The 22,391-nt window shown below is 43.4% G+C and overlaps 1 protein-coding gene across 1 annotated transcript; it reads left to right on the forward strand.

Moving 5' to 3' along the window:
• The first annotated feature begins 1,188 nt into the window (after positions 1-1,188).
• LOC124043149 (phosphatidylinositol-3-phosphatase SAC1-A-like) lies at positions 1,189-21,841 on the forward strand. The gene is made up of 20 exons (XM_046361386.1): positions 1,189-1,321; positions 2,901-2,998; positions 3,781-3,855; positions 4,237-4,364; positions 7,514-7,663; positions 9,281-9,340; positions 9,612-9,645; positions 10,683-10,784; positions 10,990-11,075; positions 13,201-13,287; positions 13,606-13,674; positions 15,275-15,354; positions 15,498-15,596; positions 16,037-16,175; positions 16,659-16,728; positions 17,798-17,870; positions 18,209-18,302; positions 18,508-18,600; positions 18,980-19,037; positions 19,246-21,841. Exons 1-20 carry the CDS (start codon positions 1,278-1,280, stop codon positions 19,380-19,382), a joined length of 1,776 nt encoding a protein of 591 aa, XP_046217342.1. The 5' UTR covers positions 1,189-1,277; the 3' UTR covers positions 19,383-21,841.
• The last annotated feature ends 550 nt before the right edge of the window (positions 21,842-22,391 follow it).

Below are 22,391 nucleotides of genomic sequence, written 5' to 3' on the forward strand. Positions count from 1 at the left end.
GTCTGTAACTCTCTGGATTGATGGTGCTTTCAAGTCAACTGGGGGAAAAAATGCAATCATGATGTCATCAGTGATCTTCAGATAGTAGCTCTAGAAAGAGGCGGCAGGTAGCCTAATGGTTAGAGTGTTGGGCCAGTAACCGAAAGGCTCGAATCCCCAAGGTATAAATCTGTCGTTCTGCCCCTGAACAAGGAAGTTAACCCACTGTTCCTAGGCCGTCATTGTGAATAAGAATTGTCTTAAAACTCTCTGGGATTGGCGTCCAACTAGAGGGACAACTTCCGGTGGAGGTCATGCAATTCAAATAAATAATCATAAAAATTATGGATATTAAACATTTAGGTACATACAAGTGTCTTATATCGGTTGAAAACTTAAATTATTGTTAATCTAACTGCACTGTCAGATATACAGTAGCTATTACAGCGAAAGCATGCCATGCGATTGTTTGAGGACGGCGCCCAACATCAAAATATTTTTCCACCGGCACAGGTTTCCTTGAGCTAGGCTGAAACACCTGCATTTTGGAGCTGCCTTACTGAAGAAAACAAAAAAGAGACCATGTTTGTATGTGGCTTTATTAATTAACTCAATTATATATATATATATATAATTATTTTTTACATTGTTTTCAAACTGATATGTGACACCTATTAATGCCAAAATGACAGGCAAAACAGGAAAGCCTCCATTTTATTTTTTGAACAAAAATGTGGGTCTCAAAACAGGCCCTGCCCCGAATGACGGGTCGCCACTGCATTATTGTAATCCTTTTCTGAATATTCGATGAGGGTTATTGACGTCAATCGCCTGTATTCAACTAGCCTCATGTCATGAATATGCATAAATATCTCGAGACAACTTTGATATGAACTGTTTTTTTTCTCAAATTTTCAGGGATGTCACGTGTCCTACTTACAATCGTACCAACTTAAGCCTTACGAAACTTATATTCGATCAAATTAACCTCAAGTAGCAAATAAGCCATTTTTTTGTTTCCCAAATTCGGCACTCATTGACCGACATACAAAAACTCCTATGCTTGGAGGGCTTAACAACGAAAAACCGCCACCCGCTGGAGGAAGACTGATTTTCCTCGGAGTTGGGCTTCTCTCTTCCTCTTCCTCTCTAATACCTCAGTGCACTGAGTTAAAAAAAAAAAAAATAATTACGTTTTTTAATCATTTCCCGCAACCAGTAGTGGGCGGCAATATACCATTTCCGGTGTTGTCCGCCGTAAAACACCACCACCGAAGAAGAATATTAAGGTCAGATTGATGCAAGAAGTGAAGATGCCGACTGCCTACGAGAGGTTCAATTTGTAAGTATTGTGCTTCACTTTTAAATGTAGTTAAACGACACCGATCAAGTATACTCAATATCAGGTTCACGGTTTCACCCGAAGAGACGTACAGTGGACATGTGTCAATATCTTGTCATTAATTTCAAAATTCGGGTTGACATCAGCTAGTTAGCTTGATTGCTTGCTGTATGCTAGCTAAGCTAACAATCAATTGCAATCCAGTCTAGAACTCGCTTAAATACCTATTTAACAAGCTAACTATCTATTTGTCTAGATTAATGGAAACGACGAAATCCCATTAATGTTGTATAAGCAGTTGCCTGTCATTTCAGGTCAACTTATTAGCTTGTGTAGTTGCAAAAAATATAAATAATACTAACATAATTGTCTTAATGTTTGCTAGTAGACAAGTCATATGGATAAGCAGCAGGGGATAACACTGGGGATAACACTGACCAGAGATCTGGTCTTTCAGCTATATGATATACAATACATGGAGTAGCCTACAATCCAAGTTTTGTATAACATTTTTTTTAATGTGCCGTCTTTGTAGTGGGTGTGACAGTTTGCAGGACATATTGGGCAACATTGGGGTGGGGTGCTGAATAGCTGACTGAGTGGCTTAAAACGACAAGTAAATGGGCCAAGTCAGTAGTAGATGTATTACCACAACAATGGTGCTCATGAAGTATTGATGCTGTATCAGAGTTGCACCGTTAGCTCGTTGAGAATAGATATCTGCCCATACAATGGCCATGAACAGGTTCTAGCCTACTTTTTCATGTTAAGTCATGAGAGCAGCTAATTGAAATATGGAGTGGTTGTTATGCCAGCAGTATATCCGGTTGTCCCAGGCTTTCCTGTGGCATGAGAATGTGTTGAAAAACCCCTAACAATAAGGCTTTTGTCTGGCAGCCACTTCTCCTCAGTCCTCACTTATAGCTCAGGGTAGTGCATGACGGCACTCCATTCTACAGACTTTATTGTCGCCCAGAAATGAGGTCACATTTTTCTGGTGCTTGATTTTCAAGCTCTTAGAAAGCCTGCATGCAGGTTAAGTTGTTCAGCCCGTTTATGCTGCTATAGGAAAGCAATCATAGCCAGAGAGAGAGAGAAACACCTTTGTTACACGGTACATTGTTCTTTGCCTTTTAGGCCAAAATGTTCTTTGTTTGCACAGGTGTGGATGAGCTGTTGTAGGCTTGGCTTATGTGGCTTTGTGTCATACAAGGCCTCGGCTAAGACAAGTGTTGCAATCTTTCTTTCAGTCTCTTGCTGAATGCACCATTTTAAGCCTAATCATTGAAGAGATTCATGCACTACAATACTCACGGACAGGCAGCGGTGTACAAGAGAGTTGCCTTAATGCAGACAGACAGTTGCAATGCTCAGTCCTCTTGAGCGAACCTGTTTAAATGATCTGACGGTGCAGATCTGTTGTGATGTTAAGCTCACATCATTACATGCCATGCTCTCTTGACCCAACGTGTCACTGGATGTTCTCTGTCAACCTTCTCCGGGGTGACGTATTCCCTAGGTACTTCAGCCTAGTCCGCAACATACTTGAACCTCATTATTAACCCCTCCCTTCCCACAGGCACACCAGCCCAGAGAAGTTCTACATTGAGGCCTGTGATGATGGGGTGGATGCAGTTCTGGCCATCGACAGGGTTTCCAATGAGATGACCCTGACTGGTAAGACACAGTGCACATTGTAGTAGCAAAATGCTTTGCAACAGAAAACAATAAGCTTTTCTTATGGGATGAAATCAGTTTGGGTCCTCCCAGTTTTGGCCTCCATTTGGATTCTAGTGAATACGACGCTGATGGCTTCAATGGGAAGATTGTCAACACAAAACAGAACTATGTTGCCATTGACTGGCGTGAGTCAAGAGTTCAGGGTCAATACCATTAGAATTCCTGTCAGTTGATATGGACATGAAGATGCTCTGAGTTGCTATGTAAATAGTGGACCCCTGCTCATGGTTCTAACCATGCCTTGACCCTTTAATGGCTCAGTACGAGTGCCTTGCCTCATTGCCGAGAGGGTTTTTCTAGGTATCCAGTGGAGTTCCTGAAATGAGGCAGTTATGAATAGTGGCCAATGGTTTCTGACTGACGTTTTATAGACCGTCCTCTGGGCCACAGAGACATTTAGCTGTTTTTAAAGCTAGTTTTCTGCAGTTCTACGCGTGTGTCCGTGGCTTACGCTGTGTTCTTATGCTATCTGAGTGACCCAAACATTTATTTCAAAATCAATTCCATTACCTTTTTGGGAAATGTTGATTCTCCCGGACTGTCTTTTTATTTTATTTTGGTGATTTGTTAGTTCTCAAAGATTTATATTTCAAGAAGTATTATCTTTTCTACGTATGTTACGGTACATCTGGTTTAAGTTGTTTTATACTGAAAGGTTTTACCATCTCGAAAACTAAATGATTAAAGGTGAAAAACTGATTTTAGTCTCGTTTCTTTAGGGAAAAAGGATGTTCCGTCATCAGCCAACACCAGGCCCATCTGTGGCATCATGGGAACTGTCCGCCTGGTGGCAGGTAGGTCCACAGCCTGACAACACTGGGCTGGTCCTGTATATGTTGTCACACAAGATGTAGGACTACCACTTTGTGCGCCCCAACAATATCTCCTTCATTCTGAAGTGTGTACTCGTTCACTACTTGCCACTAATCTAAAAACACTGGATTGGTGGAGGCGTGGCCTAGCCACTAGCGGGTGTTTCCACCATATTCCTTCGAGCAGTAATTTACTTTCAAATGAGTTCGAAGTGAACCAAGTGCACACTTTGGAAGAACGGCGAGATCATTTGTACGTAACTTCCATCTTGTCCCACAAGATGTACCCCTGTAACACTGCTACTGTTTAGATATGGGGCTGACCAGGCTGCCATGTTAACCCATGGATTTCCCCTCTCACAGGGATGTACCTGATTGTCATCACCAAGAAGAGGAATGTGGGCAGCCTCTTGGGTCACGCTGTGTGGAAGGCAGTGGATTTTGATGTCATATCCTACAAAAAGACTGTGCTTCACCTCACTGAGAACCAGGTGACAATCACGCTCTGGCACATTTTTGTGGATATTATTTTTTTGTTATTTAAATTTGTTTAATTTTAGACTAGATTTAGAAACAGAGGGGGAGACAGGCAAGTGAGAGAACAGGAAGGGTGGTTGTGTTTATTTAACCCCAGTCTCTGGTGGTAAATAACGTATATCTGACGAGGCAGGGTTGTTACCAATTCCAATATGCACCACTGTCAGCTGATTCTGTTTCAGCCTCTTTCTAGATACTGTATGTGTATTCATTGATAGTTGGTGCATGTTATCACTCCATCAGTACACAGGGAGAATTTGGTTAGAATTTATGCTAGTGTTTGCCAAGCAGTAGGGAAAGCACACTCCCATGGAAACAGTCCACAGCCCTGAAGAAGTGGCCTATATACCGTGTCTTTGAACTAGAGGGGACCTAGCTACAGTAGCGTTAGGATGGCTAACAGACAGTAGCTTTTGAACCAGAGGGGACCTGGCTACAGTAGCGTTAGGACAGCTAACAGACAGTAGCTTTTGAACCAGAGGGGACCTCCTGTTTCAACAACAAGCTCCTTTGCCTTTATTCCCTACTGTTGGAATCACACAATGACAAAGTTAGTATGTCATTTCAGTGACGCAGGCCATGTACATTATTCATCAAGGCTGGCTATTCCTGTAGTGCTAATTGAAAGAGCAGCCTTGGCTTGAGACTGTAAGGTTACATCCCAAATGGTATCCTTTTCCCTATACTACTTTTGTAGTGCACTAGAGTCCCATCAAAGGGACTAGGGTGCCGTTTGGGACAGAACTTAAGTCACTGCAACTGACACCGGGGAGTTTATAGACGCACCACAGCACAGTCAGAACAACGCTGGCTAACGGCTGACTAAGTTTACACTCTATTGCCTTTATTATGGAAGTTGTGTCACTGTTTAAAATATATATATATATATATTATATATATATATATATTTACACTTTGTTTTTGGCCCATACACCACAACTCTTCAGAGGACAGAAATATATATATATATGTTTTTTACACTTCTTTTGTTGTTACATGTAAACTACACAGATTTGACATGCACCACATGTATGTGGACCCCTCATCGAACATCTCATTCCAAAGTCATGGACATTAATATTGTGTTGGTCCCCCCCACTTTGCTGCTACAACAGCCTCCACTCTTCTGGGAAGGCGTTCCACTAGATGTTGGAACATTGATGCAGGGACTTGCTTCCATTCAGCCACAAGAGCATTAGTGAGGTCTGGCACCGATGTTGTGCGATTAGGCCTGGCTAGCAGTCGGCGTTCCAATTCATACCAAAGGTGTTCAATGGGGTTGAGGTCAGGACTCTGTGCATGCCAGTCAAGTTCTTCCATACCGCTCTGTAGCCATTTCTGTATGGACCTCGCTTTGTGCACGGGGGCATTGTCATGCTGAAACAGGAATGGGCCTTCCCCAAACTGTTGCCACAAAGTTGAAAGTCCAGAATGTCCTTGCATGCTGTAGATTTCCCTTCACTGGAACTAAGGGGCCCGAACCATTATTCCTCATCCACCAAACTTTACAGTTGGCAATGTGCGTTGGCATTGCGCATGGTGATTTTAGGCTTGTATCCGGCTGCTCGGCCTTGGAAACCAATTTTAATGACGCTCCAGAAGAACAGTTATAGCGTTGATGTTTCTTCCAGAGGCAGTTTGGAACTCGGTCGTGAGCGTTGCGACAGAGGATATACGTTTTTTTTTTACTCGCTTCAGCACTCGGCGGTCCCGTTCTGTGAGCTTGTGTGGCCTACCACTTTGTGGCTGAGCCGTTGTTGATCCTTGACGTTTCCACTTCACAATAACAGCACTTACAGTTGACCGGGGGGGCAGCTCTAGCAGGGCAGAAATTTGACTAACTGACTTGTTGGAAGGGTGGCATCCTATGATGGTGCCACATTGAAGAGCTCAGTGAATTTCAACACGGGCCCAGTCTACTGCCAATGTTTGTTTTATTTTTATACACCTTTCAGCAACGGGGGTGTGTCCACATACTACTAGTACATGGTTGTCACACTGTTTACTTGACATGTAAAGAAATACCTATATCTTATTAGAATGGTCAGTGAAAGGTAAGTTTAGACCTAAATGAGTCAAGCGTTTTTAAATACTTTTCATATTTCCATGAGTGCCATAGTGGAAACTGGGGCTGGAGATTAGTTTGGAGGTGTTAAGAAACATGTATGATTCCAAATGCCACCCTATTCCCTATGCAGTGCCCTACATTTGACCAGAGCACCTGGGGCGCAGGGAGAGGAGACAGACTGCACTCACTGGCAAAAACAGGATATAAAGTGCTGACATATAATGCAGGGTAGCAGCCTTGTAGCGGGTGAGGAGGTATAGGACGATTCTCATGTGTATTTCCTTGCATCCTCTCTCCTTGCCGCCTCTTCAGAACGCATTGGAGAAGACCTGAGGAGGAACCTTGGACCTTTTCTCCAATACTGTTGAGAAGGACACAAGTAGATGGGATGTGAGGGATCGCGTAAAGACACTTGGGGAGAAATCCTTGTAGTCGTAGAGTCCTTCATGTCCGTCTTCTCTCTCTCTGGGCTAACTGGCTTAGCATTCAGAATACAGATCCTATTAGACATGTGGAGGGAGGGAGGGGCCTTAATGCCTGGGGTTGCTCGGTAGCTGAAGTAAGACACCTGCACCATATAGGGAATAGGCTGCTGTCATTTGGGATGCAGAGATCATTAGCGGTTATGCATCCTAACCTCCACGTGCAGTAAAGCCCTGTGAGGGAGGTGAAGTGGACAAGGTTTAGGTGGAAATCTTTTGTAATATGTCAATGATGTCATCATCCATGCAATAAGGCCACCTTTTAAAAAAATATATTATTATTATTATTATTTTTTAATCCACTGGAGTCAATTGAGGATGTGATACTGCTAATATTGTCAATCTGATTAAAATGTTTTTCATTTGTTTATTGGTCACCAAGTAAGACTTTATTTCCATGTTTCTAAAGCATGCTGTTTAATTTCATATATGAAAACATCCCTGGTTTAACAGCCTCTCTTCTCACACTTCACACATACAACTCCTACAAACTGCACTGTCATGAGTTGTGCCCAGCCAGCTAATCTATTTTCTCCCCTCTCTCTCTCTCCAGATGCAAGACAACAAGACATTCCTGTCCATGATTAACAACGTGCTGACTACAGATGGATTCTACTTCTGCACTGACTATGACCTGACCCACACCCTCCAGAGACTGGCTGACGTCAGCCACGACTTCCAGGAGATGAGCCTGCTGGAGAGGGTAGGAGGGGGAGACCTTACATAACCTTCTAGGCTCTTTTGTAGACCTGGAAAGATTGGATATTCGCAATATGGCAAACGATCTACCTCTATCAGAGGGCAGACACCATTTTTTTTTTTTTGTGTGTGACATTGAGTCCAGCTGTTTTTACTCGACACAAGGTAGTTAAATGGAAATGCATCCTAGCAGGAACTTGTCTCCTCTAATTTATATGCAAAAAAAAAAGTTTTATAAATCACAGGACAAACTAACAGAACACTGCTAGAGGCTGCAGTCTTCACTATATTTAGTGCCTTACTTTGAAACATTGTCCATAGGCTGACGGTATGGGGGCGGAGGGGGTACGGTATGGGGGCGGAGGGGGATAGATAGTGACTCCTGTTCCATGTCTAAACTAGGGGCACACGTTCTACTCACCAACAAACCAGTTGAACACGGTTTCATTGGAGAAGAAAGGGAAAATCCTGTACACAATGTACACATTCTGCACATGAGAGTAATGCCTCAGCTGAGGCTGAGGGGGGGGTTGAAAAAGTCAATCTGCGTACACATGAGGGCAAGGTGACTAGTGTGGTGTACATGCATGGCAGGAGCCCAAACACCACAGTTAATCTGGCAGTGACACTCCTCCAATATGGATGAGCCATGGATCTCATCTAATGGGACAATACCACAGATAGATGACAGACCACATCCTGTGAAATATCTATTTTAGACAAACATCTTTTGATAATACACTCTGACCTCAGCCTTCGTGGTTGACTAGCTTTGTACGCAGTAGGAGAACTCTGGCCGTGGCCCCCCAAAAAAACAACTCTTATGCTCCTAAAATAAGCACTTCATCTAGATTTGAAAGAATAGGTTAGTTATAAGCAATAGGCTGGTAGCTTCACCTTGCCCTCGTCTAATCAAAGTAGTGGTTGAAGCTTTTAGGAGAATTGTGCACTAATACATTGGAGAAAGCCTGTATACCCATCCCACATACGTTTCATGTCTCAGGGTAATAGTCTGCGAAAGCCAGCATTTATTGAATGCAATAATTAACTAATATTTGCCATATTCTAACAATTCTCTTGTGCCAATGTATCGCCATGGCGAACTTGAATATCTGTAATAATTGGATGGTGAAACTTGTCAGCCAATCAGAAAAGCGAAGCAATTCGGGCACAATTGAAAGTCAATAAAAACAATTTAAAAAAAATGTAAAAGTTTTATATGGTTGAAGAAATAGATTTTAGCGAGCTGTAGGCATTTAGAATTAGATGTGGAATTTTGTAGTTACGGAGAAATCACATGCACGTACCTTCATAATTATAATTTTTTTGGGGGGGACGACAGTTTCCATCATTTGTCGTCATAAGGAAAGCTCGACAAAATTTTAAAATCCACCCGTCAAACATGTTGTACGATCTTTAAAAAAGGTTTCCTATATCTGCCTTTTCCATTACACGTCGCAGTGATTTAAAAATAAAAATAATCTTTAATAAATGGAACTCTGTCAATGGAAACCTGGCCATTGTCTGCTAAAACTCATTGAGTGGAAATAATTTACTGCAGATTGGACAGATTTAAGGAATTGATTGACTCTGACTGACTGATTGGTTCTCCTGTTTCTAGGCAGATCAGAGGTTTGTGTGGAATGGAAGCCTCCTGAGAGAGTTCCATGCCCAGCCGGAGGTGAGTGATATGAAGAGGACAGCACAACACCTCCACCTGTTTGCATTATAATACATTACACATGTCCACAGTCTTCATTCGGTTGTTTTCTTATTCTGATGTACCAGAGGTAATAGTATTAGAATATGGACAAGATGACATCAACCATACCCCTCTGAAATGGTCTGTTTTAACAATAACACACTATAGATGACCCGTGTTTTATTCTTTGTTCTAATGTAGCTAGTGACAAAGTTTTTAAAAACAATATTATCTTTGTTCCCCTTTTCAGCTCCACAAGTTTGCGATCCCCGTTGTCCATGGCTGTATCCTTTTCACGGCCTTGCTTTGCTCACACTGATCTTTCTTGTAGTAATAATCAGTGGAACCACATCCGAACATAACTTTGAATGGGTCTCTGAGTGTTTTCAAGATCCAATTTCAACTCAGTGGAACTTAAATCATTCCCATCAGGGCACTTTAGAAATCCATTGCAAGGTCACAAATAATAGCGTCCTCCACCTCCACTTACATTTACATTTACACTTAGCGTACCCAGTACAATGGCGTCCTCCACTTAGCGTACCAAGTACAATAGCTTCCTCCACTTAGCGTACCAGGTACAATGGCGTCCTCCACTTGGCGTACCCAGTACAATGGCGTCCTCCACTTAGCGTACCCGGTACAATAGCATCCTCCACTTAGCGTACCCAGTACAATGGCATCCTCCACTTAGCATACCAGGTACAATGGCGTCCTCCACTTAGCGTACCAGGTACAGTGGCGTCCTCCACTTAGCGTACCAGGTACAGTGGCGTCCTCCACTTGGCGTACCCGGTACAGTGGCGTCCTCCACTTGGCGTACCAGGTACAGTGGCATCCTCCACTTGGCGTACCAGGTACAGTGGCGTCCTCCACTTGGCGTACCAGGTGCAGTGGCGTCCTCCACTTGGCGTACCAGGCGCAGTGGCGTCCTCCACTTGGCGTACCAGGCGCAGTGGCGTCCTCCACTTGGCGTACCCGGCGCAGTGGCGTCCTCCACTTGGCGTACCCGGTACAGTGGCGTCCTCCACTTGGCGTACCCGGTACAGTGGCGTCCTCCACTTGGCGTACCCGCGCAGTGGCGTCCTCCACTTGGCGTACCCGGCGCAGTGGCGTCCTCCACTTGGCGTACCCGGCGCAGTGGCGTCCTCCACTTGGGATAAGTCCCAAATGGCACCCTATTCCCTATATAGGGCACTTCTTTTGCCCTGATCAGTAGTGGTGCACTATATAGGGAATAGGGTGCCATTTTGGACGTGATCTTGGTACAATTTGTCCTGATGTAGCAGTGTATTCTGTGAGGTCCTTGACCCTGATCCAGTCATCGTGATGAAACCGTGCCGTGTCAACGGGAAGATCTTTGAATGGATCCTCATCTCCAGGAGGAGCTGCTTCAGGGCTGGGGTCAGGTACTACGTCAGAGGTAAGACACAGGTCATGTCCCGATTGGCACCTTGTTCCCTATGTAGCGCACTACTTTTGACCAGGGTCCATTGGGCTCTGGTCAAAAGTAGTGCACTTACATAGGGAATAGGGTGCCAATTGGGATGGAACCATGGTACTGAGCAGCACTACTGGCATGTTGAATAGGTAATAATAATTTTCTCATGATTTTTTTCCCCCCTCAGGTATCGATTCTGAGGGCCACGCTGCTAACTTTGTGGAGACTGAGCAAATAGTCCTGTACAATGGAGGAAGGGCTTCATTCGTACAGGTGAGTAGTTGTGGTGCTCGCAGCGATGGTAGTGTTAGTAATGGCAGCGCCGGCAGTAGCAGGGGAAGAGGTGGTAGTGGTAGATGGCGGTTTAGGAATAGTCTGGGAGAGAACGTATAGCCCTAGGCGATGCTGTTGGTTCATTGATTGTGCAGGGCGGCTTACAGTAAGCCTACAATTATAGTGAATTTGTCTTTTATTTTGAAAAGCCTACTTATAGGGAATTTTTGTACATTTTAATAATTAATTGGGTGACTCATTACCTTTTAGCTATATAGAATATCTCACCACCATGTGTTCCCATCTCCTCTTCTCTCCTTTATTAATTTCTGCAGTATGAGTGGGGCTATCAACAGTTTAATGAAATATGTTTCGTTGTGAAAACATGTTACTGTCAATGTTCCCTAACAGATTTCACTTGGTTTCCCAAAATGTAAGCACTGGGTAGCTGCAGGAACATGGTTGGCGAGATCATGACACAGAATATCACCTGTCACGCAGCGAGAGCATGCACCTCAAACAGTGGTTTACACACAGAGTGAACTCAGTGTTCTTAGATTTATTTCTCAGCTGCTCATATTCCGTACAGCTCCGCTATAAAACCGAAGTAGCCTACCCGGTGTCATGGTAAACAGATACGCGGGAAAACGTGCTGGAGTGTATTCAGATAACATGTATTTCATCTCTTGTTCCTGTTCCTGCCCACTTAATAACGGGCCATTCTAAATCAAAACTAGTTGTATGTATTAGTAAAGACTAGATTAAAGTGAGAATAGTCTGATGGGAGGGCCTCCCGGGTGGTTAAGGGCGCTGTACTGCAGCGCCAGCTGTGCCATCGGAGACTCTGGGTTCGCGCCCAGGCTCTATCGTAACCGGCCACGACCGGGAGGTCCGTGGGGCGACGCACGGGTTTGGCAGGTAGGGATGTCCTTGTCTCATCGCGCACCAGTGACTCCCGTGGGCGGGCCGGGCGCAGTGCGCGGTAACCAAGGTTGCCAGGTGCACGGTATTTCCTCCGACACATTGGTGAGGCTGGCTTCTGGGTTGGATGCGCGCTGTGTTAAGAAGCAGTACGGCTGGTTGGGTTGTGTATCGGAGGACGCATGACTTTCAACCTTCGTCTCTCCCGAGCCCGTACGGGTGTTGTAGCGATGAGACAACGTAGTAGCTACTAAAAAACAATTGGATACCACGAAATTGGCAAGAAAAGGGGGTACAATTAAAAAATAGAGAATAGGCTGGTGGGTAAAAATATGATCATCCGTGCAGCCTGAGGAAAAGAACAGATCACAAGCTTTAAAAAAATATCTTCAACAGCATCATGCAGCCCATATATGCTTTGATTTGTAAGACGTGCAGGTTTATTATTTACAGGACCTGTTTCAAATTATCACTTTTACTCATCGTAGCCACTTTGTGTATTGGTCCCGGAATGGGGGAAAAATAGCCATTATATTTTATTCAGATAAGTTGAAATCTATTCTTCTTGCTATAAAATAATGGTGCTGGACTTATAAGGATATCTAGTCTGCTAAATGAACAAGCCTATAGCATATAACATACAGTATCTAGTCTGATAAATGAACAAGCCTATAGCTATATAACATACAGTATCTAGTCTGATACATGAACAAGCCTACAGCTATATAACATACAGTATCTAGTCTGATAAATGAACAAGCCTACAGCCATATAACATACAGTATCTAGTCTGATAAATGAACAAGCCTACAGCCATATAACATACAGCAGACCAATTCATGTTCTGTTTTAAGTAAATACATATATTTTTTGATATAATGCTTCTTTAGACCAGACTAAAGTAAATAATAGATTTATTTTGATGGTGTATATTAAATTGACCTATTAGACTTTTAAAAAAAAATGTATGTATAATTTCCCAAGGTGTGCATCAGCTGCTTGTATTTATTCAGCTTATATGCATGGAGGCCTTAGATGCATGGAGGCCTGAAGATGCTCAACGTGTTTATGTCAATTACCGTGAGACCGGCAGTCTTTTGCATGACAGTAACCGGCTGGCAAAATTGAAAGACCTCCACAACCCTATTCTGAACCAATACAGAGAAATAAGAGTTTATTTTTTTAATATGTTTTCCGTCCACAGACACGAGGCTCCATGCCCTTCTTCTGGTCTCAGAGACCCAACCTGAAATACAAGCCCAAACCACTGATCAGCAAGAACACTAATCACGTAAGGGTTTTCATATCTTCTGGCAGCTTTCCCCTCTTATCTATTGCACTATTTGTCTTGTCAGTATAACAGGTCAAAGGTTAGGTCCTTCTGTTGCTCAGTTGGTAGAGCATGGCACTTGTAACGCCAGGGTAGTGGGTTCGATCCCCGGGACCACCCATACGTAGAATGTATTCACACATGACTGTAAGTCGCTTTGGATAAAAGCGTCTGCTAAATGGCATTTATTATTATATTATATTATAGGTAAACCCACTCTGTGGATCTCTTGTCGACCAAATCCTCAATTAACTAATTCTCCCCCAACTGTCTTCCTAGATGGATGGTTTCCAGAGGCATTTTGACTCCCAGGTCCTCATCTATGGAAAGCAAACCATTCTGAACCTGGTAGGACCCTCTTTTTAAAATTTTATATATATTTTTTATTTTAAGCCTCACGATGGCTAAAACAAATCCCTGTCAAAACATTGTGAGAGAAGCATTAGAAAGATTGATATACACTAAACAAAAATATAAACCCAACATGCAACAATTGCAAAGATTTCAGTTCATATAAGGAAATCGGTCAATTGACATAAATTCATTAGGCCCTAATCTATGGATTTCACATGACTGGGAATACAGATATGCACAGAAACCACACATTAAAAAAAATAAAGTACAGACGTGGTTCTGAAACCAGTCAGTATCTGGTGTGAGCACCTTTTGCCTCATGCAGCACAGCACATCTCCTTCATATAGAGTTGATCAGGCTGTTGATTATTGCCTGTCGACTGTTGTCCCACTCTTCAATGGCGGTGTGAAGTTGCTGGATATTGGAGGGAACTGGAACACTCTGTCAATCCAGAGCATCCCAAACATGCTCAATGGGTGAGATGTCTGAGTATGCAGGCCATGGAAGAACTGGGACGTTTTCAGCTTCCAGGAATTGTGTACAGATTCATGCGACATGGGGCCATGCACCATCATGCTGAAACATGAGGTGATGACGGCAGATGAATATCACGACAATGGGCCTCAGGCTCTCGTCATGGTATCTCTGTGCATTTAAATAGCCATCGATAAAATGCAATTGTGTTCGTTGTCTAACTTATGCCTGCCCATACAATAACCCCACTGCCACCATGGGGCACTCTGTTCACAACGTTGACATCAGCAAACCGTTCTCCCACACCACGCCATACATGCAGTCTGCCATCTGTCCGGTACAGTTGAAACCAGAATTCATCCTTGAAGAGTACCCTTCTCCAGCGTGGACATCAAAGATGAGCATTTGCCTGCTGAAGTCGGTTACAACACCAAACTCCAGTCAGATTAAGACCCCGGTGAGGTTGATGAGCAGACAGATGAGCTTCCCTGAGACGGTTTCTGACAGTTTGAGCAGAAATACTTTAGTTGTGTAAATCCAGTTTCATCAGCTGTCCGGGGTGGCTCGTCTCAGGTGAAGAATCTGGATGTAGAGGTCCTGAGCTGGCAGGCGGTTGTCAGGCTGGTTGTACATAATGCCAAATTCTCTACAACAACATTGAGATGGCTTATGGTAGAGAAATGAACATTCAATTATTTGGCAACAGCTCTGGTGGACATTCCTGCAGTCAGCATGCCGATTGCACACTCCCTCAACTTGAGATCTCTGGCATTGTGTTGTGTGACAAAACTGCACATTTTAGAGAGGTCTTTTATTGTCCCCAGCACAAGGTGCACCTGTGTAATAATCATGCTGTTTAATCCGTTTCTTGATATGCCACACCTGTCAGGTGGATGGAGTATCTTGGCAAAGGAGAAATGCTCACTGACAGGGATGTATAAAACATTTTGGTAACATTTGAGAGAAATAAGCTTTTTGTACAGTATGGAACATTTCTGGTATCTAATATTTCAGCTCATGAAACATGGGACAAACAATTAACATGTTGCTTTTTTAAATATATATTTTTACCATTTTTGTTCAGAGAAAGATGGTGTTTTTTCCCCCTCCTTCCTCCAGATCAACCAGAAGGGTTCAGAGAAGCCACTGGAGCAAGCCTTTGCCAAGATGGTGTCTGGCATGGAGAACGGCATGATCAAGTAAGACCCAAACACCGCACTCCTGAACACCCTGTCACCCATCGTCTTATCATTCCTATGATTTTTATACATCATTTTTTAGGTGAATGGGTTCATTGATGGATGGATCTAGCACAGCCACTCGTTGTTTCTTATGACTGCAGGTACGTAGCATTTGACTTCCACAAGGAGTGCAGTGGCATGAGATGGGATCGTCTGAATATCCTGGTGGACAATGTGGCTGAGACGCAAGATGAATACAGGTATTACTCTCCTATATTGACAATAAGCTGCTAGTCTACACCCACAACTATACTCGGACTCGGGTTAATGTTCTTTAGCAAGACGATAGGCATATGAACACAGACGAGGCTAATTGTCTTCTCCTCTGCCCTTTATCTCTGGTCTGTCTTCAGGGAACAATGCCAGTGATTACATTACAGTCAGTGACTTCTGAAATTCCTCTGGGCATATGAGTTTTCCCGGGCTGCATCCCAAGTGGCAGCCTATTCCCTTCCATTGGGGCTCAAGTAGATGGTGCACTATATAGGGAATAGGGTGCCATTTGGGACTCCTGTAGCCCCTCTGTTGTCTCCCTGCAGAGGGAGTGGTAGGTTGTTCCAACTTTACAGTGCTGTCACTGGCTCCGTGGATATGCGTTCTCCTAGCCTTGTCTCCTGACTCCTCTGTTGTCTGTCTGCAGCTACTTCATGGTCGACACAGCGGGGAAGGTGTTGTCCCAGCAGAAGGGGACGTTCCGCAGTAACTGCATGGACTGTCTGGACCGTACCAATGTCATCCAGAGCATGCTGGCCCGCCGTTCCATACAGTCCCAGCTTCAGGTAGGAAGTCCCCCCGAGCCGGCCTGCTGTTCCATACAGTCCCAGCTTCAGGTAGGAAGTCCCCCGAGCCGGCCTGCTGTTCCATACAGTCCCAGCTTCAGGTAGGAAGTCCTCCCGAGCCGGCCTGCTGTTCCATACAGTCCCAGCTTCAGGTAGGAAGTCCTCCCGAGCCGGCCTGCTGTTCCATACAGTCCCAGCTACAGGTAGGAAGTCCTCCCGAGCTGGCCCATCGCTCCATACAGTCCCAGCTACAGGTAGGAAGTCCCCCCGAGCTGGCCCATCGCTCCATACAGTCCCAGCTTCAGGTTTAGATGAGAGAGTTAGAGATGAGAGGCAAAGGTTTGAACAAAGACAACCAGTGGCTGTTTCCCACAGTATCATTGCCAGTTTATTTTAGAGAACAAGCTGAATGACTGAGGCCAGTTCCCAAACCTATCCCCTTCTAAATGGACTTATGTATGCTTGTTTGGTGGTTGTCCACAGAGGATGGGTGTCCTGCATGTGGCCCAGCGGATTGAGGAACAGGCCGATTTTGAGAAGATCTACAAGAATGGTAAGTGGGCCCCGCCCCTCTACAACCTATGAATGGCAGCTGCTTTAGGCCTTTTCACACTGCATTCTCTTAGCCCAGGACTTCTCCTAACCCTTAGTTAAAATCAGCCCTGGGCTAAGGAGAGTCTGTCAGCCCTGGGATAAGTGTGTGTGTGTGTGTGTGTGTGTGTGTGTGTGTGTGTGTGTGTGTGTGTGTGTGTGTGTATATGCAGCTTTTGAGTGACATGAGGCGGCAGGTAGCCTAATGGTTAGAGCGTTGGTTAGTAACCGAAAGGTTGCAAGTTCAAATCCCTGAGCTGACAATGTAAAAATCTGTCGTTCTTTAACCAACTGTTCCCAGGCCGTCATTGTAAATAAGAATTTGTTCTTAACTGACTTGCCGAGTTAAACAAATAAAATAAGAAGTTGATCCGTGTGGTCCCTCACACTATTCTCAGGTGACCACATGTCCCGAATTGTGTGGGACAGTCCTGCAACCAAACAATAATGTCCCTAATAACTACAAAAAGTGTGCTTCTGAGGAAGAGCTTCATATATCCGGTTATTTCCTCAAACTTATGTTCTCCATGTTCTTTCATTAACAGATTTTCTGCTACTTCACTGTTGTTTTTTTAAAAGCCTCCCTAACTGTTTTCTATTACCGGAGAAACCTTGGCCAAATATTCCCAGCTCCACGTGGTCTCGTTTCTGCATCACCACATTTTGCGCGAGGCAATAAGAGTAGGCTACACGCGCATCAATTAGCTCGTTACGAGTTATACCCAACTTGGTGTTTACGGTAGTTAAATGTCCACTTTTCTTGATACAATGTGTGTGTGGGCATAGGCAAACGTTGCAAATGGAGGATGCATTTGATGTGTATTCTGTAATGATATTTAATGGACTACTCTGTCGGTACAAACTTTGAGAAATTATGATGTCATTTACAGGGGATGGGGGTGCTGTCAACACTTTGTATTCGTGCAGGCTACACTGTCCCGCAAAGTCATTCTCTTGTCCTGCATTTTGGGTATTTCTCTGCTCACTAATAATGTCTGTCCTTGTTATTTATTTTTGTTTCTCTGCGCTAGCTTGGGCTGACAATGCCAACGCATGCGCCAAGCAGTACGCCGGTACCGGAGCCCTAAAGACTGACTTCACAAGGTATTGAACGTCAGTGTGCTGCTGACCTACATGTCTTAAGACATTATTCTTGCGACTGATGAAGGTCAACTGTTTCGTTGCGCGGCTTCAATTTGAGGTCCCTTGTGCTTTAATTTATATGTGGACTTTCTAGGTACTAGCTGGTTGGCGTGTACAAGTAGATAATGTGCCTTTTGGCCATGAGATGTAGTGTGTTGGTTTGTTATTTCTCCGACACCAGATTGATGCCATTCAATTAGTATTGCTATGTGGACAAAATGGCAGACTATCTCTGTCTTTCTGGTTATTTGATATGTGTTGACAGGTGTCTGTTATTGTTGTTTCCTGTCCTTCATCAGGACAGGGAAGAGGACCCAGATGGGTCTGGTGATGGACGGCGTGAACTCTGCCATCCGTTACTACAAGAATAACTTCTCTGACGGGTTCAGACAAGTACGTCTGGTTTTTCAGGACATGAAATAATTTTAGTGAACTACAACAACGTAAGGTAGTCAGTAATAAATGATTATATCAGATATCTACTGTATAGTGGAGAAGTCTTTCCATAGACCAATATTGCTTTCTTCGTTTCTGTTTTTGCTTTGTTAGTTGTCAGCTCGTTTGTTGCTCAACGGGTACGTGTGTTTCTTGTCTCCAGGATTCCATTGATTTGTTCCTTGGAAACTATGCTGTTGATGAAACGGACGGCCCCACTCCACTCCGTATCCAGAAGGACTGGAAGTTCCTCACGGTCAGTTGCATCCCCATTACTGCTGAGAGATGGAGACCGGTATCATCATAGGAGTCAGGAGATGCCTTTTTTTGGGGATGTCCAGACTGATCAGTCATGTTTTGTCATTCACTTTACACGACTACATCTCTGGTCCTCTCCTCCCGTTCTAATATGGAGTTCTAATATGGAGTTCTAATATGGAGTTCTAATATGGAGTTCTAATATGGAGTTCTAATATGGAGTTCTAATATGGAGTTCTAATATGGAGTTCTAATATGGAGTTCTAATATGGAGTTCTAATATGGAGTTCTAATATGGAGTTCTAATATGGAGTTCTAATATGGAGTTCTAATATGGAGTTCTAATATGGAGTTCTGTATGTTATCTTTGCTTGCAGCTGCCCATCATCATGGTGGTCGCGTTCTCCATGTGTATCATCTGTCTCCTCATGGCTGGTAAGAAAACCACTGTTCATCTGACAAGTCAAATTTGAGCCCTTTTAACGCTAGCTCTACTAACCTCAGGACGCTAGGGCATGCTAGCTTGTTCTGGTTATGTCTATATCCATCAAATGTGTTCACATCTGGTCACAAACATCGCTGTTTCTTTCTGTATATCTTTTGTGTACTTTATTGGTTGTTCTCACGTCCCCCTCTTTCCCAGGTGACACGTGGACTGAGACCCTGGCCTATGTGTTGTTCTGGGGCACTGCTGCCACTGTCACCGCTGCTGTCATCGTCTTCAACGGCCGGGACTTTGTGGACGCCCCCAAACTGGTGCAGAAAGAGAAGATGGACTGAACCTGTGTGTGTGTGGAAAGCAGCTCGGCTCAGCAGACTCCTATACCTCTTCATTCAACTCTTCTTCTTCCTCCCGGCTGCTCGAGGCTCGGACTCTGCACATAACTGCTCTCTACGCTGTCGTCCTAGGGGCGGGCATACCAAATGGCACCCTATTCACTATATAGGGCACTTTAATGGGGTGCCATTTGGGAGGTAGCCTTGTAGTTTCTATTGGGGCTTCTATTCTAACCTTGAACTCCTGTTTATCAGGCAGCAAACCCGTTGAGCTGAACTGTAGTCTCCTATCAGACACTCTCACCTCCTTCACTTTCCAGGCCATCATCCTATTCCACATTCCTTAGATCATGGTGTCGCATTTATTTTGTTGTCTGGTGTTGGAGAGGGTTGGTGGTTGGCGTAGTCGGCCAACCGTGGTGACGGTTTAACCAACTTAAGGCACACGGGGTTATTAGAGTTCTCGTAAAACACGTCATAACTTCAATGAATTGCAGGAGAATTCTTCATTTTCCACGAAGGCAACTTAAAAACAAGAGAATATTCATGTTATACATTAATGAATGGTTTCTTTGGTTGAATGTTTCTGTTTACTGTCATTTTAAAATGCAATTATGCATTTTAAACTATAGAAATCCACAGAGAAACGGTTGGCATTTTCACAGGCACTAGAATGACTGGGGTACATTGTTCAGAAAGTTTTGGTTGTCCTATTGAACATGATAAGCCTTACTAAACTCATTTTAAAAAGCGCTATACAACTAAACTAGCTAGTTATCCTAGAGAAGAATGACGTGGGGGAGAATGTCTTCCTACTATGAACATAATCATGTATAGTATTTATGATTCTATATTTATAAGTAAGGGTTTTGTGCTTGTCTTACCATCTTATTGTTGCATTTTGGGTGAACATCTAACAAGTTGCACATAGTATTTGATATGAGAGGTGTGAAATCTTTCAATGTTCATTCATTGTTTGGTTGTAGTGGTCATTATACCAGTGTTCTCCAACCCTGTTCCCGGAGAGCTACAGTCCTGTAAGTTCATTCCAACCCTTACCTAGCTCACCTGATTCTAATAATTAGCTGGTTGATGAGCTGAATCAGGTTCGTTACAACTGGGGTTGGAGCAAAAACCTGCAGGAGGGTAGCTCTCCAGGAACAGGGTTGGAGAGCCCTGCGCTAATACCGTAGTTGTCATGTGGTGGCCATTTTCCAGCTGTTTATAATAACCTTGTCTTGTCAGTGTGTTCTAGTTGACGTCTCACACGTTGGGAAGTGTTATGGTCTTGCTGAGGGTTTCCCCTAGCACTACTAAAACCCTCAGTGGATTGAGTTTGAAACTCCTGCTCTAGATCAGTGTTTTCCAAACCTGGTCCTCCAGTACCCCCAACAGTAACCTGGTCCTTCTGTAGCTCAGTTGGTAGAACATGGCGCTTGTAACGCCAGGGTAGTGGGTTCGCTTCCCGGGACCACCCATGCGTAGAATGTATGCACACATGACTGTAAGTCGCTTTGGATAAAAGCGTCTGCTAAATGGCATATATATAACACTATTGAAACCCTTTACAAGCACACTTGATTCAACTAATCGTCAAGCCCATCAATGAGTTGAACGAGGTGTGTTTGTAGCCCTTGACAATTAAACTCTACTGTTGGTGGACCAGGGTTGGAAAACATTTTTTTTTAGATGCTGCCTTAACAAGCTCGCCCCTCAATGGATGACTGGGTGGACTTAAGAGAATCATTCCTTGTTCTCATGAATATGATTGCGTATGATTAATGGTTTTCAGGGTGTTTCCAGATGTACTGTATTCATTAGAGATTGTATTGTAGACTGTTTATGTTGCTATGCCTTTCTGTGCCTGCTTTCCAGCTTGGATTTCGATCTTGCATTCATAATACAGAAGTAGTTGTCATGGTGTAAATATTCTAGAACATAATTGCAATTCCATTGCTCATTTAGAATGTGTATATTGTAATCTGCCAGTGACTTACTACAAGCAGTTTTAGATCTTTAGCTAAGTTAATCATGTTGATATGCTAGAACTGTTTTATTCAAGCTGGGCAGTGGTAACACCAGAGGGGAGGACCAACTCTAGCTTGTCTACTGTGCTACCGTTGTGTTTCCATGAACATATCCTTGTAATTATATATACTGTATATTTTTACATTAAGATTGTATGCTGAGCACTTAGTTGTAGATACTAAATGTGAAGATCAAGCAGTGACTCTTTGTTTTTCTGGATGAGACTTTAGAAGAGGTGTTTCCTGGTCTTTCGTGTGAGTCAACAAGAGCATTTTTTTGAAGGTGTATGATTTTTGCCTGGTGAATATTTCTGTTTTTATATGGGGATTGGAAACTATCTTGGGCTTATGTTTTGAATGTCTTTATTTTGGAATATGGTTGTTGTAATTCATGATGTGGTAGTGGATAATATATATATTTTTTTCTTTTCTCTTTCCTCATTGGTTGTTATTCAAAACCCTGAACATTCATTTCCTATGACCATAATACATTTTAACTGGACTGTGATGTAGCCTGGTCCCAGATCTGTTTTTGCTATAATGCCAGTCCTTGTCATGACAAATTTTGGTATGAAAATGGGTGACCATGGAATTTGCATGATAGCACAAAGAATGGAACCCAGGCTAGCTTTGAAGATTCAGGCTAGTAAATCGAGGTCAGTTGTACACATACCTAAATATGGTCAATTCTCATGACTTTTTTTTTTTTTTTTCATTTTGCAAATATACGTAGCAGGCTGTTACTACGAAACTAGTTATTTATTGTCACGTGCTGTGACAGTGGTTTGCTAGAAAGACCATATTCCCAGTTGGTGCCGTGTAACTTCAGAAAATGACATCCTTCAAAAAATGTTACTGAGTGGTTCAGCGATATGACAGGATCCGTAGCTTACTACAGTTTAAAAACTTAACATCACATGTTTATACTTTTGCAATCTGATTGGCTATAACCTAAACAAAGTTAGATATTTAACTCTCAATGTAA

This window comes from Oncorhynchus gorbuscha, linkage group LG09 (assembly GCF_021184085.1).
Source record: "Oncorhynchus gorbuscha isolate QuinsamMale2020 ecotype Even-year linkage group LG09, OgorEven_v1.0, whole genome shotgun sequence".
NCBI classification, from domain to species: domain Eukaryota; kingdom Metazoa; phylum Chordata; class Actinopteri; order Salmoniformes; family Salmonidae; genus Oncorhynchus; species Oncorhynchus gorbuscha.